Source organism: Alternaria triticimaculans (assembly GCF_023758025.1).
Source record: "Alternaria triticimaculans strain BMP 0046 chromosome Unknown scaffold_11, whole genome shotgun sequence".
NCBI classification, from domain to species: domain Eukaryota; kingdom Fungi; phylum Ascomycota; class Dothideomycetes; order Pleosporales; family Pleosporaceae; genus Alternaria; species Alternaria triticimaculans.
In genome coordinates this window covers 1,022,101-1,043,830 of record NW_026055968.1, presented here as the reverse complement: position 1 = coordinate 1,043,830, position 21,730 = coordinate 1,022,101, and the positions used below count along the sequence as shown (strand labels likewise).

The 21,730-nt window shown below is 54.2% G+C and overlaps 6 protein-coding genes across 6 annotated transcripts; 3 read left to right on the top strand and 3 right to left on the bottom strand.

Moving 5' to 3' along the window:
• Nucleotides 1-3,719: 3,719 nt before the first annotated feature.
• J4E78_007503 (uncharacterized protein) lies at nt 3,720-5,393 on the top strand (the record flags this gene model as incomplete). The annotated part of the gene is made up of 1 exon (XM_049368109.1): nt 3,720-5,393. The coding sequence occupies one exon, from the start codon at nt 3,720-3,722 to the stop codon at nt 5,391-5,393; it is 1,674 nt and encodes a 557-aa protein (XP_049220430.1).
• An 870-nt stretch (nt 5,394-6,263) lies between these two features.
• On the bottom strand, nt 6,264-11,319 carry J4E78_007502 (uncharacterized protein; the record flags this gene model as incomplete). Its single annotated transcript, XM_049368108.1, has 3 exons — nt 6,264-9,813; nt 9,865-9,974; nt 10,078-11,319. The coding sequence occupies 3 exons, from the start codon at nt 11,317-11,319 to the stop codon at nt 6,264-6,266; spliced, it is 4,902 nt and encodes a 1,633-aa protein (XP_049220429.1).
• Nucleotides 11,320-13,239: 1,920 nt separating this feature from the next.
• Nucleotides 13,240-14,473, bottom strand: J4E78_007501 (uncharacterized protein; the record flags this gene model as incomplete). The annotated part of the gene is made up of 2 exons (XM_049368107.1): nt 13,240-14,306; nt 14,470-14,473. 2 exons carry the CDS (start codon nt 14,471-14,473, stop codon nt 13,240-13,242), a joined length of 1,071 nt encoding a protein of 356 aa, XP_049220428.1.
• A 446-nt stretch (nt 14,474-14,919) lies between these two features.
• On the bottom strand, nt 14,920-15,699 carry J4E78_007500 (uncharacterized protein; the record flags this gene model as incomplete). The annotated part of the gene is made up of 2 exons (XM_049368106.1): nt 14,920-15,587; nt 15,636-15,699. 2 exons carry the CDS (start codon nt 15,697-15,699, stop codon nt 14,920-14,922), a joined length of 732 nt encoding a protein of 243 aa, XP_049220427.1.
• Nucleotides 15,700-16,453: 754 nt separating this feature from the next.
• On the top strand, nt 16,454-16,997 carry J4E78_007499 (uncharacterized protein; the record flags this gene model as incomplete). Its single annotated transcript, XM_049368105.1, has 4 exons — nt 16,454-16,466; nt 16,516-16,656; nt 16,705-16,763; nt 16,818-16,997. 4 exons carry the CDS (start codon nt 16,454-16,456, stop codon nt 16,995-16,997), a joined length of 393 nt encoding a protein of 130 aa, XP_049220426.1.
• Nucleotides 16,998-17,503: 506 nt separating this feature from the next.
• On the top strand, nt 17,504-21,113 carry J4E78_007498 (uncharacterized protein; the record flags this gene model as incomplete). The annotated part of the gene is made up of 7 exons (XM_049368104.1): nt 17,504-17,508; nt 17,564-17,621; nt 17,680-19,338; nt 19,384-19,527; nt 19,575-19,754; nt 19,804-19,893; nt 19,941-21,113. The coding sequence occupies 7 exons, from the start codon at nt 17,504-17,506 to the stop codon at nt 21,111-21,113; spliced, it is 3,309 nt and encodes a 1,102-aa protein (XP_049220425.1).
• Nucleotides 21,114-21,730: the final 617 nt, after the last annotated feature.

The following is a 21,730-nucleotide window of genomic DNA, read 5'->3' as shown; positions in this document are numbered from 1 at the left end:
TGACACGGGTTGCCCGAAGTCAAGCCACTTGAACGGTAGGTGAGGTGGTACAAGAGCTGACTTCTGTACTCATACGCTCACCGGTTCACAATGAGGCTCGTTATCCGTACCTTCCTACTGGATATCTTGTTATTGACAGGCAATCACTTGGAGAGTTATAGGGTGGCGTTGCCGCCTAGCAACCGCACTGGGTAATCAAAGCGATTCGTACCCGCCATGCTGTCTCTACGGTGAGTTCTGCCACCCGGACCAAACCGCAGTCTGGGTCAAAGGCGCACTGTATAGTATCGATAAAAACGACGCGAACCCGCCATGTGAACTCCACAGTGATTCCGGCCCTGCGTGCCTTCCAGTCGACATGACCAACTTCACGGAATGTGAAGCGCGCTTCACAGCCGACAACGACGCCGGAAAGTTACTTCGCAGCTTATGGGGATGGAACGGCACCATCGTTGGAATTGTATACAATAACATGACCCAGATTTCCAGAGAAGGATGTATACATGTGTGCGGCTCAGAACCGGATATATACGCATGGAGAGATATCTCAGGAGTAATAACCACCTGGGTACTGCCAACGATTGGTATACTTCTGCAAGCACCCTTCGAGAGCAACAAATTTCGACAAACATTATTGGCCATCACGCGATGGGTGGGTTCGCCTATCGCATCGCTGTCCTACGTACTTTGGAACATCAAGGTCTCCGCTAAAGCTGCCTTGATGGTCGACATGGCTGTTAAATATGACGAACCGCTCGAATGCGCGACCGACTTTGCCAGCATGCGAGATTCGATGTACCTCTTGCTGGTCCTGAACCAGTACACACTGAAGAAGTCAACTGCCATGTCGAAGGATCTCCATAAAGAGGCGGAGTGCTTGTTGCGCATCACGCTCTTCAGCAGGGATTTGATCTTGATAGATACCAACAAGACGCTCCATCAGATGAGACGTGAACTGGCGCAAGAGGTGCGTGAAACGAGACGAAGAGACACTGTACCGGGTAATCGCTCTTATCCGATATAATCGCACGCGCTTACTAGTGTCATAGTCTTTATTTCCATTTTGTGGTTCTTGTTTGCTTTCGCACTTTCCATACAAGATGCTTTTAGCGAACTAGGAGCCAACACCACTGCTCACGATCTGGCGTTGGGCTGTCTGCTGGCTTGGTTCCCGGTCCTCATTTTGGGCTCTATCGTAGACCGCAACCCAATTGCAGCAGAAACGATCCGCAAAAAACTGAACACCTTAGTCGACCACGTTCGCGTTTCTTTACATGACCCGGACAATCGTAGGGAGTACCTCAAAGTCTTCCAAGGTCTGCCAGAATACCATGAGTTGGAAGTCAAGATCGGGGATGTAGCAGAGAAAGCACAGCAGATGGACGGCTTTTTTGAAAGTTTTGCAGGTCAAGCGCGCGTGAGGTGGCATTACGGTGCTGCGCATGCCATTTTGTGCGATATCGAGGGTTGTTATATCCAAGAGAAAGGCCGTGACTGGCTGGCAAACGAAGAAGACGCACGAGCACATCTGGTATTGGGGACCGTCAACGACGAGGGCTTGGTTTGGTTCGATTTCCGAGAATTCTGGCAAATCATCAGTGCTGTCATCATCGTCGGCGGAAGTTGCGGAGGCGCTTTCATCTTGAGTTACTTCACGCCCACCATCGGTCTCGGTTGCCGTAGCGGAGGGTACACCATATTCTTCACCGTCGCAACGGGTCTGCTTATCGTTGAAATGGCCGTCTGGATGTACTTTTCGCCGTATGAAATTACTCCGCGTTGGCTAGCCCTCCTTAAGCGTTACCTGCGTAACCATCGCACTTTCAATCAGTGGGCAGGGTACGCACAGCCGATAAGGGAAGGACTCGGACAAAGCTTTTCCGGAATGTGTGAAGCTATGGGAGACTTGTTAGTTCGTTGCATAGTCTCTATCTGTCTCCTATGGCCATTGGGAGACAGGGAAACTAGGAGAGCGAGAGTCGAAGATTCCCTAGAGGAGACGCAGGCAAAGTGGGACCTCGTCTTCTTCCGACCCATGGAGTGCCTCAACACCATATGTCTAGTGAGTCACTCCTGTGTTCTCTGAGTAAGAACTACATTACTGACTACTTTCTCACAGATGTTTATCGTCATGGCGCAAGTTACCGGGCTGTACAGAACCTGTGACTGCGTTCCCAGTAACTGGGCCGGGGGTGGTGGCTACCTAGATTTCAGTCAACAATTCACGTCGAACGGCTACGGGATTGCCATAACCTGGAAATCGGGTACCGCATTAACCGCATCCGTCATGGGACTGGCTATGTTTTATATCACGGTAGAATGGTGTCAGCAGTCTCATCTCTCAACCGAAGACTACCAAGACGCCAAGAGAGGTTTACGATGGACCCGCAAATATCGATTGTGGACAATGCACGCTCGCCGCATGTCCCGTGGCACATTGACTCGGCTAGGAAAACTCGCTTTCGCTATCGGTAAAATGATCAACATGATCGGTCCAGATGAAAAGCCACGGAAAACGCTTATGTGGACCAGGGATACCACAAAGGAACCAGTCCTCTCTCGCGCAGATTCTGCGTATGTAAGAAACGATAGCCATAGGCACCCCACATTCTCATTCGAGCTGACGCGCAACAACGCTGGAACGCATAATGCTGTGCTCGGTACACCGGCTACAGCACACTCCTCTTCCTCGCCAGCAATCACACCACATGCAATACACAACGAAAGCGACGCCCCGGTCGTACCACTCGGCATGCCCAGTGTTCCGCGCATAAGTGATGACTCTTCGACACCTCTTATGCGGACAGCATCGCAAGAGCACCAGCAACATGAAGTAGAGGACCCAATGAGCAACGAGGAGCATAGCAACGAGGAGCATAGCAACGAGGAGACTCCTTTCTTTGAGCAAGGACGCATGCGCACCAGTACACGAACTTGGCCGAATCCGCCGAATCCGCTGCAAAACCGACGAGGGTATCGTCGCGCAAAATCGGATCCAGAGTTTTCGCACGATGGTGGAGATGTTGGAAATGTTGAATTAGTAGTCTCACAAGAACCACCAAACCGGAGATAATTGTAAATGAGACTGTCTTTACACAAAGCCTTGCAGGTGCGCACGCGTCAGAGGTGATCTCACATGTGTATGTCGCGCCTACACACCTCGTTTGCGATGTCAACGAGGCTCCACGAAAGAACGTCAACGCGGGAAGAGCGCATGTGGCAGAGTACGAAAGCGAAATTGCGCAGGTAAATACTGAACTTAGAGCTGATGAGCCATTGACAACGTCTGCAATCCATATCTCACCCATGCAATATTACTTTGTTCAATGGAAAGACCCGCAAACATACTGAACGCACAGCTGGCAGTGCCCATGATGCGATCACTCGCTATATCTATCGAACTTTCCATGCCAGCACATATTTTAACGAGCGATCACAGTAAGTCTTCCACGGTTTGGTGCGCTGGGTTCAAACACCGTGTTCAACATCCACACTATCGGGCTTCAAGAGTGCAAACTTCACGAAAGTTGAATGTCACATATAGTAGGTATATAAGTCCTCTGTTCCTCTACTAATCTACCACATCCACTAAGCCCTCACATCATCAAAACATCAGCAACTTAACAAGAGCCCTTTTTATCAAGTATATCTCACTATCAACTTTCCAAAACATGCCTTCCTTCCTACGTACTAGCGATAGGCGCTGCGCTGAGTTCATCATGCATCCCAATGGGCACTGTGTGCGTCTTCCAAACGGCTCCGAACTCTACTTCACATTCCCCATCGACTTGGACATCCTGCGATCCATGCGGCCCCAAGATCTCGAAGCACTTGCTGCATACCTAGAGCGGACTCAACCGCCTCCTGCAGAAGGACCCGGCGATCCCATTTACCAGAATAGCCTCGCCGTGCGAGGTCTCATTAGCGACTGGCTCCAAGGCTCCCAGTACCTCGACGACATGAAGATGTACGCGTGGGAGTCTGGCCATGGCTTTCCGACATTCGATGATGAATTCGGCCTTCCGGTTGATTTCCAGTGGTTGTGGGATGTTATCGCTTTTGAGGGAGGGGAGGAGTTGGTCTCCCGTTATGTCGAATATATCAATGATTCTGCTGAGCTACACGCACAAGCTCATGCCGAAGAACATCATGAGTCCGCTCCCACAGGCCGCACTCCTCACGGGTCCGACACGCCTTCTTCCAATTCTCCGGTCGAGCAATCGCAACAGCAACACTTCGGCCGGTTCCGTGTAGGACCTGTTCAGATTCAAGCATCCCCAGCTGATCATCGTTGCAGTCATATGGTTATCTACCGAGAAGACCTACAACCTGCTCAAACCCACACTTACACAGCTAATCCTCCAAGCCGTAATGTGATCATTCACCAAGAAGACCAAGGATCAAAACCCATTGTTTTCTTCCAAGAGAACCCTGCAAAGCAAGGAAAGCAACCGCGCCAAGAGCAGAAGTTGAGCTTCAAGCGCGTAGGATCACCACCCAAGCAGACAGTGGCCGCCGAGCTCGACCCCTTCCGCTTCTACGGCCGGGAACCTGCACACGAGGCACGGAATGAAACAACCAAAACACACTCGAAAGCCCGGGCTACGCTCGACACTCTCATGGATATACACCCCAGCAGTCGTCCTGCCTGGTTGAGCCACTCTGTGGCATGGGACGAACTCGATCCCTTCCGCTTCTACGGCCGAGGACTCGATCACGCAACCAGGAACAAAATTATCGACGACCAGAACCTTCCTGATGAGTACCAAAACCTGGCCGATGAGTACTATCAAGCTTCCAGGAAACTCCCTGCTTGGCAGAGCAGGGAGCCACTGAAAAAGGCCTATGTCCGAGAAGTGGAAGCTGCACTGGAGCGCGCGCGCGAGAACTTGGAGAACGCTGCGCACGCGAACAGGAATAAGAAGAACGCTACGTACGTGAGCAAGAATAAGAAGAACGCTGCGTACTCGGCTGAGGACCAGAAGCTTCTAGACATTCTAGCCCAATCCACCAAAACCGCGCAGCAACCCTCATCCTCATCCCGACCTCTATTCCCGCCCCCCGTCGTAAACCCTTCCAACAAGTCCACCAGGATCTTCGTTCCCAAGACCGCCCGCTCCATCGTCCCAAACCCACCGCGTACAGCCCTCTCCGCCAAACCAGATACTCACCGCAATCTGTCATTCCAAGAACCCACTCGTCGACCCATGCACCCAACAGCCACAGGTAGGTCCTCAAGCTACAATGCTAGTGTCGAAGACCCCGCGCACCGTATGTGTGGGACGAATGCGCATCAGGCGTATGCGGAGGATAGCCCGGACGATAGCACGGAGAGTTCGCCTCGTCCAGCTCCCGGTTCATGGATGGATGTCTTCGAAGAGTTGATGTCTTGAGTGAGATACTAGTATCGAGATGATTGAGATGTTGATAACGGGATTGGGGTTGTTGTGGTAGCTAGCTGTGTTTGGTGAAGTAGGATAGTCAATGTATCCCATCATCGGCGTGCACTATACCAGGCATCCAACTTACTGCAACACCATCTTACATGCAATCACGATCGTTTCATCATGATCACATCAACTAACTCACACAGTCCATTACTTTTGCACAATTTATCCATTCCAATGCCGTTACTACCCAGCAGAGCTAGAGAAATCTACGCTATATGGTATGTAAACATCAGATACCAGCCCAGAAAAAGGGATATTGTTCATGTCCAAGGAGATTCGTTGTCGTATCCTTGAAGAAAGCCTATTCTCATGCATATAGAAAAGCCATCGGTGGGAAACAATCCGAGGAAGAACAAGTAATGGAGCACTGGCCATTGCGCGAGCTCCATGATGTTCCCGAAGAAGAGCCCTGGTATATTTGGTATCCCCATCCGTTGTACCCTTTCCGCGGATCTACAAGCGTCATATATCGTCGAAGCCTTCATGTTTGCGCCGGGGTTGAAAAAAAAAAGAGTAAAGTTATAAGATGAAGAAGACATAAACTAGAACGCGAATAGAAGAAGGTCAAGGCGACAGGGGGAATCATGCTTGCTTAAAGTCGAAAACCTTGATGGTAATGTGAAAGACATAAAATGGGGAAACTCCTCGCTATGCTTGACCGGCCGTCATGGTTGTATATAGGCCGTAAAGATGTTGTGCGCATGGCGGAAATGCATGAATAAAGGGTCGCGCAGTATCGCTGGTAATGAAGAATAGGTCGACGGGTCGGGGGTATCAATGCAGAGTCGAACACCAAATGCGGAAAAAGACATACTATGCCCTGCTCGGGTTGATGTTCTCCAGCTCGCTGCGCTGGCGCAAGTACTTGGCGGCAAGCTGGTCGCCGCCCTTCATGGACTGCTCCATCCAGTGTTGCGCGACACACATGGTCATTGGGTCGCTGCGGGCGGGGTCTTGCGACGCCTTCCTCTCACGGTTGAGAAGCTCAGTCTTGAAGACTTCGCTGGGCCTGGTGAGCGGCAGGACTGTGCGATGGACAAGCTCGGGCGATGTGAGATAAAAGATCGCAAGCTCACGCTCGGCCACTGCGTCGCCCTCCTTGGCAGTGATAAGAAGCATGCGTCCAGCATCCTCCATGGTGTACTTGGACAGTGGTTCATCAACCGGAGCTGGTGTAGTGGACGATGCACCGGCCTTCTCGACAGCAGCTCCACTGCTGACTTTGCCTGCATCGCGCTTCGAGTTCTGGGTGATGACCTCATCGACGAGCTCTACCATGATTCGGCACACGTCTTGCTTGAGGCCAAGAGCAGCGAGACCAACATCCCAGAATGCCTTGCCTCGTGCAGTCTTGTCCAGCATTTGCGCAGGCACAAAAGATGCAATGTACTGCAGGTCTCGGAACAAGGTCTTGGGTCGGATGTTAGCATCGCGGAAGAGGCCTTGAATGACTTCGACGATCATGTCTGTGCTTGGCGGTCCAACCGGAGAGCGTGCACCGTTGCGAGGCAGGGGGGAAGCGTTGCTCACGCGTTCCACGCTCATACTGTGAGAGCGGCGCTCCTCGCAGTTGGCGATGGCTTCCTCGAGGTTTTGTGCACGCGAAGTTTGAGTAGCTGGCTCACGAGAACTGAGCTCTGGCATGGTGCCAAGGGTGGGTGATTGAGGAACTGGGGGTAGAGTCTCCCGTCGGTTGTTGTACGAGCGGCCCGTTCGAGAAGAGAGTGATGCTATGATGAGCAGCTCTAGCTCATACAGCGCATGCAGTTTAGAGTATGGGTTGGGATGTGTCTGGAACCTGCCCAACAGCCGTCGGAAAGCAACGTTGTACGGGAACTCGAGTAGTCCAGCCTTCTTCGCTGTGGCATTGCCAACCGAACGCGAAGTCGCGTCGCTGGAAGTCGAGGATTGCTCGCCGGCAGATTGGTGAGCGTCGGATGCACTGGCGTGTTGGAAAGTTGCAACAGGCGGGGCCGCTGTTCCACGCTCGTTGCGACCGAGCGTCTCCAGCGGCAAGTTGCGTGAATCGGGCAGGGTCTGCTTCCGGATGTTCTTCATGCTCTTCTTGGCGAGCTGCTTCTTGCGTTTCCGTTCTTCTTCATCTCTACGCTCGAAGCAGTCGTCTAGCAGATCACCACCGAACCATGAGTCGGTCTCGCTGCCGTTGGCGAAGACCATTGTTCCGAGGTCACTCAGAAGCAGGCCTGTGAGTGTTTGCTTCAGATCGAGCATGAAGCGGCGCTTGTCTTCATTAACCATTGCAGATTGCTTCAGCATCACCGTACCCTTCGATGATGATGCGGTACGTGGTCGGATGCTTGTGGCGTTGGTAGGAGACTGCGCTTGGGTCTGGAACGGTGACCAGAAAGTAGCCATAGAGTCGATTGCATGCACGGGTGAAGACCCGCCGAAGTAGTCGGGGGCATCCATGGGGTTTCTTCCCCAGGGGCTCTGGTCGAAACTGGAAGATCCATTGCGGTTAGCTGCGGCACGCAGACTACCTTGGCTTGGTCGTTGCGAGAAGTCATGGCTACGAGAACCAGGTCGGCCGTGGGTCTCGTACTCCTCGTCGCCGGCGATGGAAAGAGTGCCAACACCGGTCAGGAATAGGTCGCCCTTCTGACGTCCGCTCTCCAGAATCTGCTGGTCACGTTTGTAGAGATCGCTGGCCCAGAGCACGGGCCCGTCGAGAACGCCCTCGCCAATGACCTTGGTGACGCACTTGTCGACTTCGAGACAGAAGCGGTGTATCCGCTCTTCGCCCTTGCAGAAGTTCTCAACGCTGTATTGCATAAGCCACTTCAGCGTGATTTGCGACTGTTCGTCTGACAACTTGTTCGGGCCACCGAAATCTTGAGAAGCTGACATGAGGTCAACCAGCTGAGCTTCGTTCTGGCGTAAGAAGCTGTTGCTGTTTCGCGGTTGAGAACCAGACGGGCCTCTGACATTGAGCATCTTTGACTGTTGGTCCATAATCTTGAGAGCAAGCGCAACGTTCCTGGCGTCCTCGTATGGCTTGGAAGTGCGGACATCTGTGATGTACCACATCTTGTCTCGAAGATTCTTGAACGTGAGCATCATCTCTTCGACCATACCATCTGACCGTTCCTGGGACTGCTTGAGCCACACGAACCAGGCCTCGAACTCTTCAATGGCATTGGCTGCCTTGCTGAGGAGGTCGCGCGGGCTGCGAGAGAAGTAGTTGAGAAGGGCTGCGTAGCCGTTCTTGACCAGTGTCGGAGAGCTGAGTCTTTTCAGACTCTGCAATGTCTTGTAGTACATATGCGCATTGACGAAATCGGATCGTGCTTGACACTGGTACATGGCGGTCTCAAGCATGGTGACCAGAACTGAGTTGTTCTCTTGCTTCTCGCCGACTTGAGGGTTGCTGTGACTTCTCGGAAATTGTGGTGAGCGCCGTGATGAGACGTTTCTTTGGCTGGCAATCATGTTGGTAAGCTGGCTTTGGCTCTGAGTCGAGTTGTATGGATTGCGTGATCCGAGGTTTTCGCTGACGTTGCGTACTGGGCCACGTCCACGAGTGCTTTTGCGGGTCGTCATTCTGTTGCTGAAGTTCTTCGATTCGCTGTCGGGCGCAAGATCCTTGGGAATCTCGTACTCCTCCACCAGCTTGGCGATTGCCTCTTTCAGCTGGTGGTAGTCGTTGCCAAGATCGAACCTGTTCCCGCCCTCTTCATCGTCGCTGCTGTCGCTGTCTGGTGAGTCCTCGTCGTGCTCATCCTCATCATCAAAGTCTTTGCGCATACGCGGCTTTAGCTGCTTTCCATCGGCGGAGATGTAAAGGACAGCCCATCGCTCTGCGCACGGATGGCAAGAGCCTGATGTGGCTTCGAAACCTAGGAGGCGAGTCATCTCAGAACATGCCATTCGCAGCTGTCTTCCGTATTGCTCTGTTGGTGCAGGCTTCATCTCTGTCGGTGATTCGCCGGATACCGGGTTGCTGTCCAGAAGTGGCTCACGCGAGGTCTGGTCGCTGGTCATTGAAGAAGCACTGGCACTTAGGATAGAGCTTGCGTCAGTCACAGAAGCGGCGGCATTGCGGAATGGAACCGACATCCCAGACATGGAAGAAGCAGAGGAAGCCAGACCAGTACGGCGCTGGCTGTCATTGTCCATGTGGCTGGACGACGGACGTCGCTCCGGGAACAGGGCGTTGACCAGGGTGACAATGTCGGCTGGTGACAAGACAATGAATGGCTGAACTTCCACAGTTTCTCTGGGTGATGTTATAGCCTTTGCAGGAAGCAAAATTGGCTTCGAGGGTGTCTTGGTGTGCTTGAACCGAGCGAGGATGTTCTCGATGTGTGTGCGGATCTCTGGGAGGATTTCGTTTTTCTGCTTCCTACAATTTTGTTAGCTGATGGCCCAAGGGTACTGCAGCATAGCGTCATACCAGTTGTAGGTCATGTTCACGACATATTTCTGCGCTCGGATGGCGACCTCTTTCAGGATCTTGATGCGAGCATGCTCACTGATGTGGTGGCCAATCATGATGCCATGGGTCTGTTGTGTGTTAGTTTCGCAATTCTTGCGTCAGAAAGGGTAGACATGCCTCGGGATGGATGATGGCGTTCATGAGGAAGGTAGAGAAGAGCCAACGCGAGACAAAGAAATTTTGCGAAGCCCTGCGCAGGCTCTTCTCGTCCTCCAGCTTGCGGAGGATGGCATTTCCAATCTCCAAGACTCCTTCTGGAATGCCGCCGGCACTGGGCTCATCGTCAACGACCTCGAACAGACGCTTGACAGCCTTGTCAAAGAACTCGTCTGCTGCGATGGTGTCCTTGCTGGAGCGCGGGGTCGCTTGCATTCCAGGTCGTGCGGCCTGCTCCTCGGGCTTCTCGAGCAGGAACTGGCCATCCTGGAGGGTCTGCATAAGATAGAGCTCCAAGTTGGTCTTTCCGGGCCATTCTCGCATACCGGCCCAAACATCGAGCACAGTGCGGATGAAGTTGGGGTTGTTGTTCTTAATCAGCTTAGCACAAACAGTGGCCCATACATCTGTACGGCGAAGGTCCTCTGCCGAGTCGGGTCCGGATGAATTAGCGAAAATGGTGTAAACGAGGGCAGACAGCGGATCGTGACGCTGGAAAGATAGCAGACGTTCTACCGGGCTTGTTCCTTGCTGTTGGGCCTTCTGCGAGGGAGCGTTGCGGCTACGGGCGTTTGCAAACATGACCGAGTCAATCGGGTCCATGGTCTGACGGAAAGACGTAAGAGAAGTGAGCTCTTGCTGCGAAAGACTGGAAATACGAGCAGCAAGAAATTCTGGGTTCGTACGGATTTCAGAAATGAAATCTAGAAGGTTGTCCAGGATCTTGGACGGGACTTCATTGAGGAAAGTGGAGGCAGAGAGGGGCTTCTCGCTCCGGAAGTTCTTGGACTTGCCAAACTCCAGATCCGGCTCCAAGAGGGCATACTGCCGCGTGGCATCGCACGAGTTGCGGACATCGTTGAGGGCGTTGTAGAGGGAGGCGAACGACTTCTTGTCGTCGGAGCGGAAGTTGTCGACCAGCGTGCGGTAGGCCAGCTCGCCGCAGTGTACCAGACGTGCGGAGAGGGCGCTCGAGACCAGCCAGCGGTGCAGGCGCACGCGGGCATGCGTCTTGCGCTGCTCCTGGTAGCCCTGGAGGCGGATCAGGTGGGCGAGCTCGGCGAGGGAAGTCGCGGACGGTGGGATGGCTGCAGTCGGCAGGTACGAGTCGGTGTAGGAGGAGAGGTCCGCGGGCAGCAGGCGCGGCAGGCGGCCGGCGGGGGCAGACATGGAGGCGGGTATCTGGGGGCGCTGGAGTTGCTGGTGGCCATGGCGGTCGGCGTGGACGTCTGGAGTTCCGCCAGGTCGGCTGCCCATGGTGGCCGGTGGTGGTTTGGGAGCGCGAGGTGAGGGCGACCTGGGCGGGCTGTGAGACCTAGGCGGAGCCTCAGCGGGCGGGTCGTCGACTTGAGAAGTAGTGTGCGAGGGCGTGTGGCATCTGGACGACACATGGGTGACGGTGGGCGACACGGCTACGAGAAAGTCAGCGTCGGCTCGCCTGCCAGCTCATCGTACATGCACAGAGCAGCGCATTGATGCCCGCGCCAGCTATTGGCCGGAGACGCGCTCGCGCACGGGGGGGATAGCAGAGCACGGGGAGGGAGATGGGCACCTACGCGGAGTGTTGCCAGCCTGCGCCGGCGAGGCTGTGAGTTGGGTTCGTCGCATCATGTCGCCATGAGAGAGCCCCATGGAAGCCCTACGGAAGGTGCGGACCTCAAGAAGGTGGCAGAGATCCCCTACGGCATTGCCAGATGGGGCGGTAGTCTTGGGAGAAGAAGAACTGCTTTGGGCGCGCCCTCTCCACCGCGCTCGACGTATGCGCTGGCGCGTCTTGACTCTTTAGGTGGTAATGATACAGAAGCGAGGCAAAAGAAGCGTGATTGGGCCTCGTCCTCGAGTCCCTGTAACAAGTCACGACTGCAGCTCAACGGCCCCCGACTAATCCCATACTACTGCTAAGCCGCCAGCCACCTAGAGAGCATACCGTGGGCGAAATACAGCGGGGGAGCTGCTTCAGATTGGTGGCCGTGCCAGACCGCCAGACTTGCCCACGGCCTCCATGTCGCCATGGAGCCGTCCAGGCGATGACTTGCAGGAACAGCACATCGCAGTGGGACGAATGAGGACCAGCCCGCCGAATGCCTCAGCTCAGACCCTCGCCTTCCCACACCAGCCATCCCCGCCTCGCACAGAGACTCGTCGACAACGCACGCTTTGGATCGGCGCCGTCGTCGCTCTGATGGAAGCTCCGGCGACGCTCTCCCGCCGCTGGTGCTGGCCGTGTTGATGTCGCCATAGAGAGGCTAGGCGGTATCGCTGGCCGCCTCTGCGACCGCCCCTCAACGCTACCCCTCCTCCCTTCACCACGGCACGCTGCCCTCACGAGCAGAGCAACTCGTAAACTCTCAAACACGCTTCGCCGCTGCAGCTGCAGCGCCAATACAGACGACGCCCCTCAGCTAATCGCCTGCGCGCAGCTCTGCTCGCCCTCCTGACGTGACGGCCGGCGAGTGGAGTCGCCCTCTTCCCCTGCGCTGCCAGCGCATGGCTGTCAAAAAGGACCATGCCATGCAACATGCTGCACGCCAAAGCATCGCGCTGCACCGCTGTGAACCCATGTTTTCCCATTCATCTCCCAGTGCATGCCTAGTGCCTCGCAATCCTCGACATCATTCATCACTCCGCCATGCATATCCAGTCGCCATCCAATGAGCCGCACCGTCACACCACATACTAAACTCTCTGCAGCATCTCCTGCTTGGGGCTATCGCTGCAGTCGCTGCGGAGCTTCGTTCCTTTTGCATGTTTGCAGTCGCAGTGCGTCTGCCGCTATATCCTGGTGCATGGCAACTCAATCGCGATCGTAATATTACGAGATAAGAATATCCTGCGTGGGCGTTGAAATGTTACATTGAACATGTTTCGTTTCCAGCTGGCTATCGGAGATCGTCGACCATCTGCCGGTCGCGTGTAATACCCCGCCACACGATTGCCGCATACAGACCGCTCCTTCTTCAGGTACCCATGGCCATTCCACGTACTCTACCCAACGGCATTTGGGCTGACGGCTGCCCTGCCCAATCGCTGCTAGGCGCCTATCTACAATGCAAGACATGCGAAATCGTGGCGATCCCCGCTAATCCGACACCAACGCGCCAGCGTAGCGCTCTACCGGCACCATTGTACCCGATCGCTGCCTCCGCGACTCCATCACAGCTTGCCCAGAACCCATAGTCAAGGCATGGCTTCCCTGAGTAGAGGAGCGACACGTTTCCGACTGTGCTGCACTTGTCGCTGCCACCAAGTCTTTCTCCACTCGCTCTTGCTGTCAATGTCGTTGGAGCCCTGCCAGTCCCCCAATCCCAACTCATCTTTCGAATTCGTGGCAAATGTTTTGGCAGCCGACACGGCGCCGTCGTTGAAGGCCCATAGTAACAGTTCTCTCTGGAATTGCCCATCTGCACCCGACGACGTGGTCATCAGGGAATACATGTCCAGCTCACGCTCCCTTGCAAAGTCCTCCAACGCTTTGAGGAACGCGTCGGATGCCTGAGCACCTGCTTCGTCGCCGGCTTTCTTCTGGAGGAACTCTATAGGCTTGACGACTGAACTAACACCGAGCTTTCGGCCACCCTGGTCCCATTGCTTATAATCCTTCCGAAGTATGTCTTGCAGCTTTAGGCTTCCAATGTCCTTCTTTGCTGCGTTGATCTCCTTGTAGAAGCTGGCGCGGTCGAAGCTTGCAGCCAGCGGGGGACAGAGCATGATCTTAGCTTCCAGGTACTCGACAGCCTTACGGTCATGCTCGGTCGTTTTGTTCTCGTCGTGGAGATCGGCCGTATCGATGAGAATGCTGGCCAGTCCCAACTGGGCGACGTCTGCATCCCAGCGCTTGACAAAGGCAGCGTCGTTGGACATGCTGTCACCCTGCGCATGGGCTGCCCCCGAAGACAAGGCAGACGCGGAAGCCATGTCCCATGATGGCTGGCAGTAGTTTGCAATCAAGCTAGTGCAGCTGCCACACTTCTCGATTATCCTCGGCTCGTCGCCTGTGTCTTGGGGTACTTTTTTCTCATCGTCATGATGATCAATGACACCAGCGACACGCTCTGCGTAAATTTTGCCCAATTGGCCCTGCAGCGCATTGTGGTCTACCAAGATCCATTTGGTATTCTCAGGCGCGAGCTTCGACTGTATGTCTGACAAAGCAGGAAGGTCATCCAATGTGATCAAGTGCTTTGACTCAATATTGGCGTGCTTGAATACGGCCAAGTATTCCGGTCGTAGCTGCATATCGGCAGCTGGAATATTTGTGATTGGTACGTAAAGTGGGCTGAAAGCATTCTTGGGCGGCGACATGGACCGGAGGTATGCGTACAAAATGGAACATGACATCGAATCAAGGTCTGCATTTCATGAGTATGCAGCGCCATTGTGGAGCAGGAGTCATGCTCACCCGCAGACTCATTGCCAATGACGAATGTAATCTTCTGACTAGTTTCAATGGCGCTCCGAAGAGCGCTTCTCGCGTGTGTGAGGAAGGCTCGCAAAGAATTCCTCGGCACCGCCATGGCTGTGTTTAGCGGTGAGACGTGTGTAGGTTTCGGGAGGTGGAAGACGATGAGCGAATGGTGTTCAAGAATGGAAGTGACGTAGAAGGCGCTCGGACCACGCCACGTGCATCACGAGGGCAGGAAGGCGCGATGACAGGAATGTGGTGGGCAAAGCCATGTTGATGGTGTGTGGGTGTGAAGTTTTTCATGTCCAGATCGCGATTGATGAGCCGTTTGTATTCTTTGGTGTCCTTACTTTGCTACCTACCCAGCACTTGGAAAGGCGCCGCATGCGCGTAGTGGCCCATGGAGGCTTTGACTGACCTCGACAATACATTTCGCGATATCTTCAGTGACATGCCTATCCAATCTCGACGCTACCTGCCGGGACTCCTCTAGTACTCCGTAGCCGACGAGCAAAGAACTGCATGATGGGCAGCATCTCGTCGCGGCTGCTCGGCATGCCATCGCCGTTCTTCTTCCACTCTTTGAACTCGATATATTGGAAAGCATCCTTCAGCTTCGTAGTCGCACTGTCGGTGACTGCAGACTTCTTGTCTGCTTTGCAGATTAGCACCGGGGTCTTGCTCTTCTTCTCCAAAGCCTTCAGCGGCACTGATTGAGACAGAGGCCCTCCGATACTGATTACCCCGCCTAGTTCTTCCTCAAGCTGGGCAGCAGCCTGCAGTGCGACCATGCCGCCTTGCGCGAACCCAAAGATCATGATCTCGCGCGCTTTGTAGCCGCATTTGCCGATGAGACCTTCGCGAATGACGTGATCTAGGACCAGAAGTGTGGACTTCTGGACGCCGGTATCCATGTCCATCTCGCCTGTAGTGGAGTCAAAGATCATATCTTCGCCCCAGTGCATTCCACCGAGATCGAACGGCAGCGGGTTCGGCGCTTGTATCGCAATGCATGCTGTTTCTGGGAGGTTCAGCTGCTCGCCGAGCTTCGTGAAGGATGCATTCGTGTCGCCGAGGCCGTGTAGAAGGATCAAGATGTTCGTGGGTGGTTGCGAAGCCGGCGCTGGACGAGTTAGCGAGCGTAAGAGCGACTCTGGAGATTGCGACATACGTGGCGTGATGCTCAAGGTCACCGACGATGGAAAGTCAGCTTTCGTGGGGAGTCGGCCCGGCATGTTGTCGCGAAGATGGGGTTGTGGCTGAGTACATGGTGGAGTTGGAGCACCTGAGACTCGGGAGATGATCGCGCGCTAACTAGCCAAGCTTTCTACCACGGAACAAGCAACAACCCCAACTACCTAGGTATCCTACCTGATGCCAGGCTACAGTATTGGCAAGAGAACTCAACTTTCGTTTCGCATTCTGTGGTACTGTTCAATGAGTATTTGGAACTTCTTGCAGGCGCAGCCCCTCAGCTCGCGAGCCTAGACGCTCCGTCATGCAAGGCTAAGCTTTACCAAGGAAGCTTGTTTGACTGTGCCGAGCGTCCCGTTGATCTGACGTCCACATCCTGGCCCATTACGCACGCGTCTATACCGCAACAGGTTCGTCAATATACTCTCAAACGTGCCGACACGAAGAGTGAGCCACTCAGATTAAGATGTCAGCGGTCTGGTGCGTAACGTGGCGCAGGAATGAGCTCAAGGACCCTGCATGTGCTTCACAGCTGAGCCACAAGTGGTCCCTGGATGGCTGAGCGCGAGAAGAGAGGGGTACGATCGGCTTCGATGAGTGATTTGTTACTGCCAACAGATGCATGAATGCTGGCCGACTATGACGCCGCGTGGCAGCGGTTGTTCGAGGAGAGATACTTAAAGGCTGACAAAGTACGCCTCAAAAATGGACAGTACACTCAACTACCATTACTGAACTACAGACAAGTCCAGTATCACTCCTCATCTTTTCGTCTTCACATCATCAACTATCAAAATGGGCTTCTGGGGTCCGTCTGTCTCACTTATCGAAGATATCTCTCATTGACTCTATTACAGACAGGAACGAAGACAACTACCAGCAGGTCTACGAGAATGACAACTTCGAAGAGAACAAGTCCAGTCTGGGTCACGAAATGATCGCCGGAGGAGCTGCTTTCGCAGGCTTCAAGGCATTCGAAGACCACCAGCGCAAAGAGGGTATGTGTTCCACATGCTCGATCTCATCGCAAACTGACGTCGTCTTAGGCAAGCCGGTATCCCATCAGTTCGCCAAAGAGCTTCTTGCCGGCTTCGCAGGCGCTGAGGTAAGCATCACCGTGTGACGGTGTATGGGATGGCGGCTAATTGGACGTCTGTAGGTTGACAAGCTCGCCGAGACCAAGGGCGAGGACTGGTTCGACCGCGAGAAGGCCAAGCGCGACGCAGAGCATCATGCAGAGCGCATGTACGACGAGCACTACATCGACAACCATGGCGCGGACCAGTACGACCCTCAGCAGTATGGTCGCCCAGAGAAGTTTGAGAGGCGCGGGTGGTAGCGGAGGAGAGACGGCTATGATTGGTCAGACCCATAGAAGCAACCAAGAATCCAATGAAGGACTAGCTCAATCCTTTTGAGACCAGTGCTCTGGCCAGCCCCTCGGTATCGTCAACGTGTTTCGTGAACAGTGGCAGCTGTATGTCTCTATCGACGTGTGTGTTTATCCGGTCTTGTGCTGGAGGCTTCTGAGGGGCTTCCACACCTGCAGAATACAGGATCCCTAGGTATGACGTTGTCGCCAATGCGCCAATAGCTGCCAAGGGGAACATGATTCGTGCAAATCTCCTCCGCGGTATACTCAATCTCATCGTGACGGCCCTCGCAACCACGGTTTAACTGCTGGAGGTAGCACACGACCATCTTCGCATTTACTAACCCTTATCGCGCCCGTGAAACATTTTACAGTGTGTCTGCGCGGAACCTCATGCATCGACGAGAAACGCGAACGCGCTTTTGTGCCCCCCATTGATCGTGTTTGGGTATTGACGCGCCGACGAGACGGTCATGAAGTTCGCAAAGTGAGACGACGCACCTAAATAACTCCAGCCACGGGACTGACTGCAGTAGAGAGCTAGAGCGCGATCTGGTACCGGAGTGGCGGCTCAAGTACTTAGACTACAAGGTGATGCCGACTTCCGCTAGCCGACGCTTAATACCACAGACGACTGACGATACCTCAGGTGGGCAAGAAGAAGCTCAAGGCCATCAGTCGCGCCCTCCGCAATGTCGAATCGACCCCACGCCTCCGCCGACGCGGCACCCAGATCCTGCCCTCGCCCTTCGATGCCGCGCCCAAGTACACGTACCTCAACCGCGACCAGACGGGCAGCGCCAGAGACCCCGAGGACCTGAGGGCGCTTGCTATCACCAACAGCCGCAGCCAGCACAGCCTGCGCCAGAGAGCGAACAGCAACCAGAGTGGCCGCACGCCCGAGGAAGAGCCATTGGCACAGAGCGAGACGAACCGCCGAGACTGGGCACACAACTACGGCAGTTTTGAGGGAAGCACATCTGATGGCGCCACCAAGACCGGTACCTCTGCAGACAAGGCCAAGGCACCGCCATCCTTGAAGCTGCCTGGGGCTGCGCTCGACCCTGAGAACCCTTCCCCGCAAGGAGGAGCGGCGTCTGGCGCATCGCTGCGAAAGCAGAAGACAGTCACGCTTCCTCCGCCAGCAGAGAACGACAACGACAATGCTTTCGAAGTCGGCAAGACGGTGTCACCCCACAAGCATCACAACTCGCTGCCCAACCGATACAAGAGCGTCTTCACCCCCAAGCGCATGAACTCGCTGCCTGGGCCCATCACTGAGCACAAGTCGCGCCCATCGGTACGCCGCCTGTTCTCACTGAGCAGCAAGACTCCCCCGGACAGCCCAGGCGATGTCCCCCTCGAAGCCTATCGCGATCTTGATTTCCGACAAGCTGAGTTCTTCAACTTCCTCGATGGCGAGCTGGACAAGATCGAGTCGTTCTACAAGCACAAGGAGGACGAGGCTACCAAGCGCCTGAATGTGCTCCGCGACCAACTCCACATCATGCGAGACCGACGTATCGACGAGGTCATCAAGCGTCAGACGGACAAAATCAATGCGAAGGCCCACAAGAAACACGACGGGCATCATGTGCTGAGCAACGGTCAGAACAGCAGCTCGGGCGACGAGAATCAGCAGGCCAACGGGAATGGGAATATTGGAAACACTCTCAAGGACACTTTCCTAAACCCCATAGACGCAGCGCTGGACGCCATCAACGCGGGCAAGTACGGGAAGAGCACCAAGAACATAACACAGCTTGCGACTCCAGCGGCTCTTCAGCCCAAGGACCATCCCGATAGCCGTCGCGACTTTGCTAGACGGCCAGATCTGCCCGACGTGCCATACCAGACAGCGAAGCGCAAGCTCAAGGTGGCACTGCAGGAGTACTACAGAGGGCTTGAGCTTCTCAAGTCCTACGCGTTGTTGAACCGGACTGCCTTCCGGAAAATCAACAAGAAGTATGACAAGACCGTCAACGCGCGACCGTCGTCGCGGTACATGAATGAGAAGGTCAACCAAGCCTGGTTCGTGAACAGCGACGTAATCGAAGGGCACATTCGAGCAACGGAGGACCTATACGCGAGATACTTCGAGAAGGGCAACCACAAAGTCGCCATCGGGAAGCTACGCATCAAGATCGCACGAGCAGGCGATTACACAGACAATACATTCCGTAACGGTCTGCTATTGTCGGCGGGCGTCATACTTGGCATCCAGGGTCTCATCAAAGCAAACACTATTGCAGATCTGCACAATACTGACGGGAACGAGTTCGCAGTGAACACGAGCTATCTGTTGCAGGTAGGTTCATCCAAACCATGGATAGGGCAAAGCTAATGTTTTCAGATATATGCCGGCTACTTCCTCATCAACTTCCTTCTTCTCCTATTCACTCTAGCGTGTCGGACCTGGCACGAGCACAAGATCAACTACGTCTTTATCTTTGAATATGATACCCGCCACCACTTGGACTGGAGGCAACTTGCGGAGGTCAGTATTCATCCCATATCTGGTATGCTGACACTAACGTATCATAGCTTCCTTGTTGGACTTTGTTTATGCTTGGACTATTTATGCAAATCAACTTTCATCAGGTTGGGGGAGATGGACTCTATCTCTACTACCCAGTCATTCTTATTGGTATATCGGTCGCGCTTTTGTTCAATCCTCTGAGGATAATGTACTTCCGTACTCGCATGTGGCTGCTGTACTCCCTCGTAAGTTTGTTGATCAACTCATGCGAAATCACTGCTAATGCCTCGCCAGTGGCGCTTGTTGCTCGCTGGTATATACCCTGTCGAATGGCGAGACTTCTACTTGGGCGACATGTTTTGTTCTCTGACGTACAGCATGAGTGTTAGTCCGCCGAACCCATCTCTGCTCCAAATCACTGACCCGTCTAGGGCATCGCACTGTTTTTCTGTCTCTACGCGCACGGCTGGGACAATCCCAACCAATGCAACTCGTCTCACCTACGCGTTACCGGGGTTATGACGACGTTGCCGGGTATATGGCGATTGATGCAATGTCTGCGACGTTACAAAGACACCGGAAACAAGTTCCCTCATCTGCTGAACGGCGGAAAGTACATCGCAACCATCCTGTTCTATGTTTCCACCAGCATCTACCGCATGGACCAGAAACCGTCGACCAAGGCAGTGTTCATACTGTTCGCAACCATCAACGGCATCTACACGAGCTTCTGGGACATCTACTACGACTGGAGTCTCGGTGACCCACATGCCAAGCATCCCTTCCTGCGCAAGGAGCTGGGATACAAGAAAGTGTGGTGGTACTACACTGCTATGTGCATTGATCCAATCTTGCGGAACAACTGGGTTATGTACCTCGTCACGCCCCTGCAGCTTCAGCACTCAGCGACTACCTCATTCTGTGTCTCCCTCAGTGAGATCTTCAGAAGAGGCATGTGGTCCGTATTTCGTGTCGAGAACGAGCACTGTACGAACGTCGGTCGCTTCCGCGCAAGCAGAGATGTACCACTACCCTACTACCTCCCCTTGGACGCGGAAGAGGAAGAGGATCACACCTCTGGTATCCCTCGAGCACCTACCCTCATCGACGAAGAACAGCCCGACGAGGCTCGTCCCTACACTCCAACCGAGAACAACAACCAAGTCCGCCGCCCAGCTACAGCTTCAGGAGCAGATCTCGAACACTCCCAGTCGAATACGCGCAAGCGCCGCGGCCCTCAAGACGATTTCCGTCCTTCTCCTCTCCAGCGCGCGTTCACTCATGTCGGCGAAATCTTCCGCGACGCCCACGCTGAGGACTTTGAACGCAAGACGAAACCAGAGCTTGGCCGCGATCCTCGCGAATCGAATAAAGCCGATGACGACGACACGGACGATGATTCGGATAATGAGGACGAGCAGGAGCAGGAGGCGTTGGTCAACGCGGATGGTAGTGATGGCTCGGATAGCAGACACAGCATTGCTGAAGTTGAAGTCGACGATGAAGTCGCGGATGAAGAGGAGCAGAGTGCGCTGTCGAGGATACGCGAGGACTTCAATATCGGAGTTACTGGGGCGCGGAGCGATCATACGCATCAGAAGTAGTTTACGATGACAACGTATAGGTGGCTTGGTTGTTGATGCATGGGTCTGGAGATGATGGTCTTCGCAATGGTTTCGTTTCCTTCGTCCTAGTCTATAACTATTCTTTTCAAGCTTTCACCCCGGATCGCTTTGCGACCCGAAGTGTCCTCACTCTTTTACCGACCAACCTCGGCACGCCCGTCTCGCTCTCCGGACCGCTATTTCGGTGCCTCTCCAATTTGGTATTCCGGCGCCTCTACCCATCACTGTGGAGGAGAAGGAGATGGCCTTCTATAGCTTGGTTACATCCTGGACCAGATTCACATTGGAGCTACCCGTCCGCATCGGCCCTCTTGGTACCGAAAACATTAGTTTGGCATTGCACCAAAAGTCCTCCAGCGTTTTAGTACACTATTTGAGGGTGCAGTTCTCGTCGTTGGTAGAGTGGTTCACGTAGGAGACTCTGCCGGGGTCTGATGAGATCACACCTGTGAGCACCCCATGAGCGTTTCATAGATACAAGTACGCAAAGTGCCCTCTGAATCCCACCCACCGCACCACAACAGCCTCCAAAATACCTCGGGCTGCATGATTAAGATTACTCAACCCCCATCCTCACCCATCAACATGACACAAAA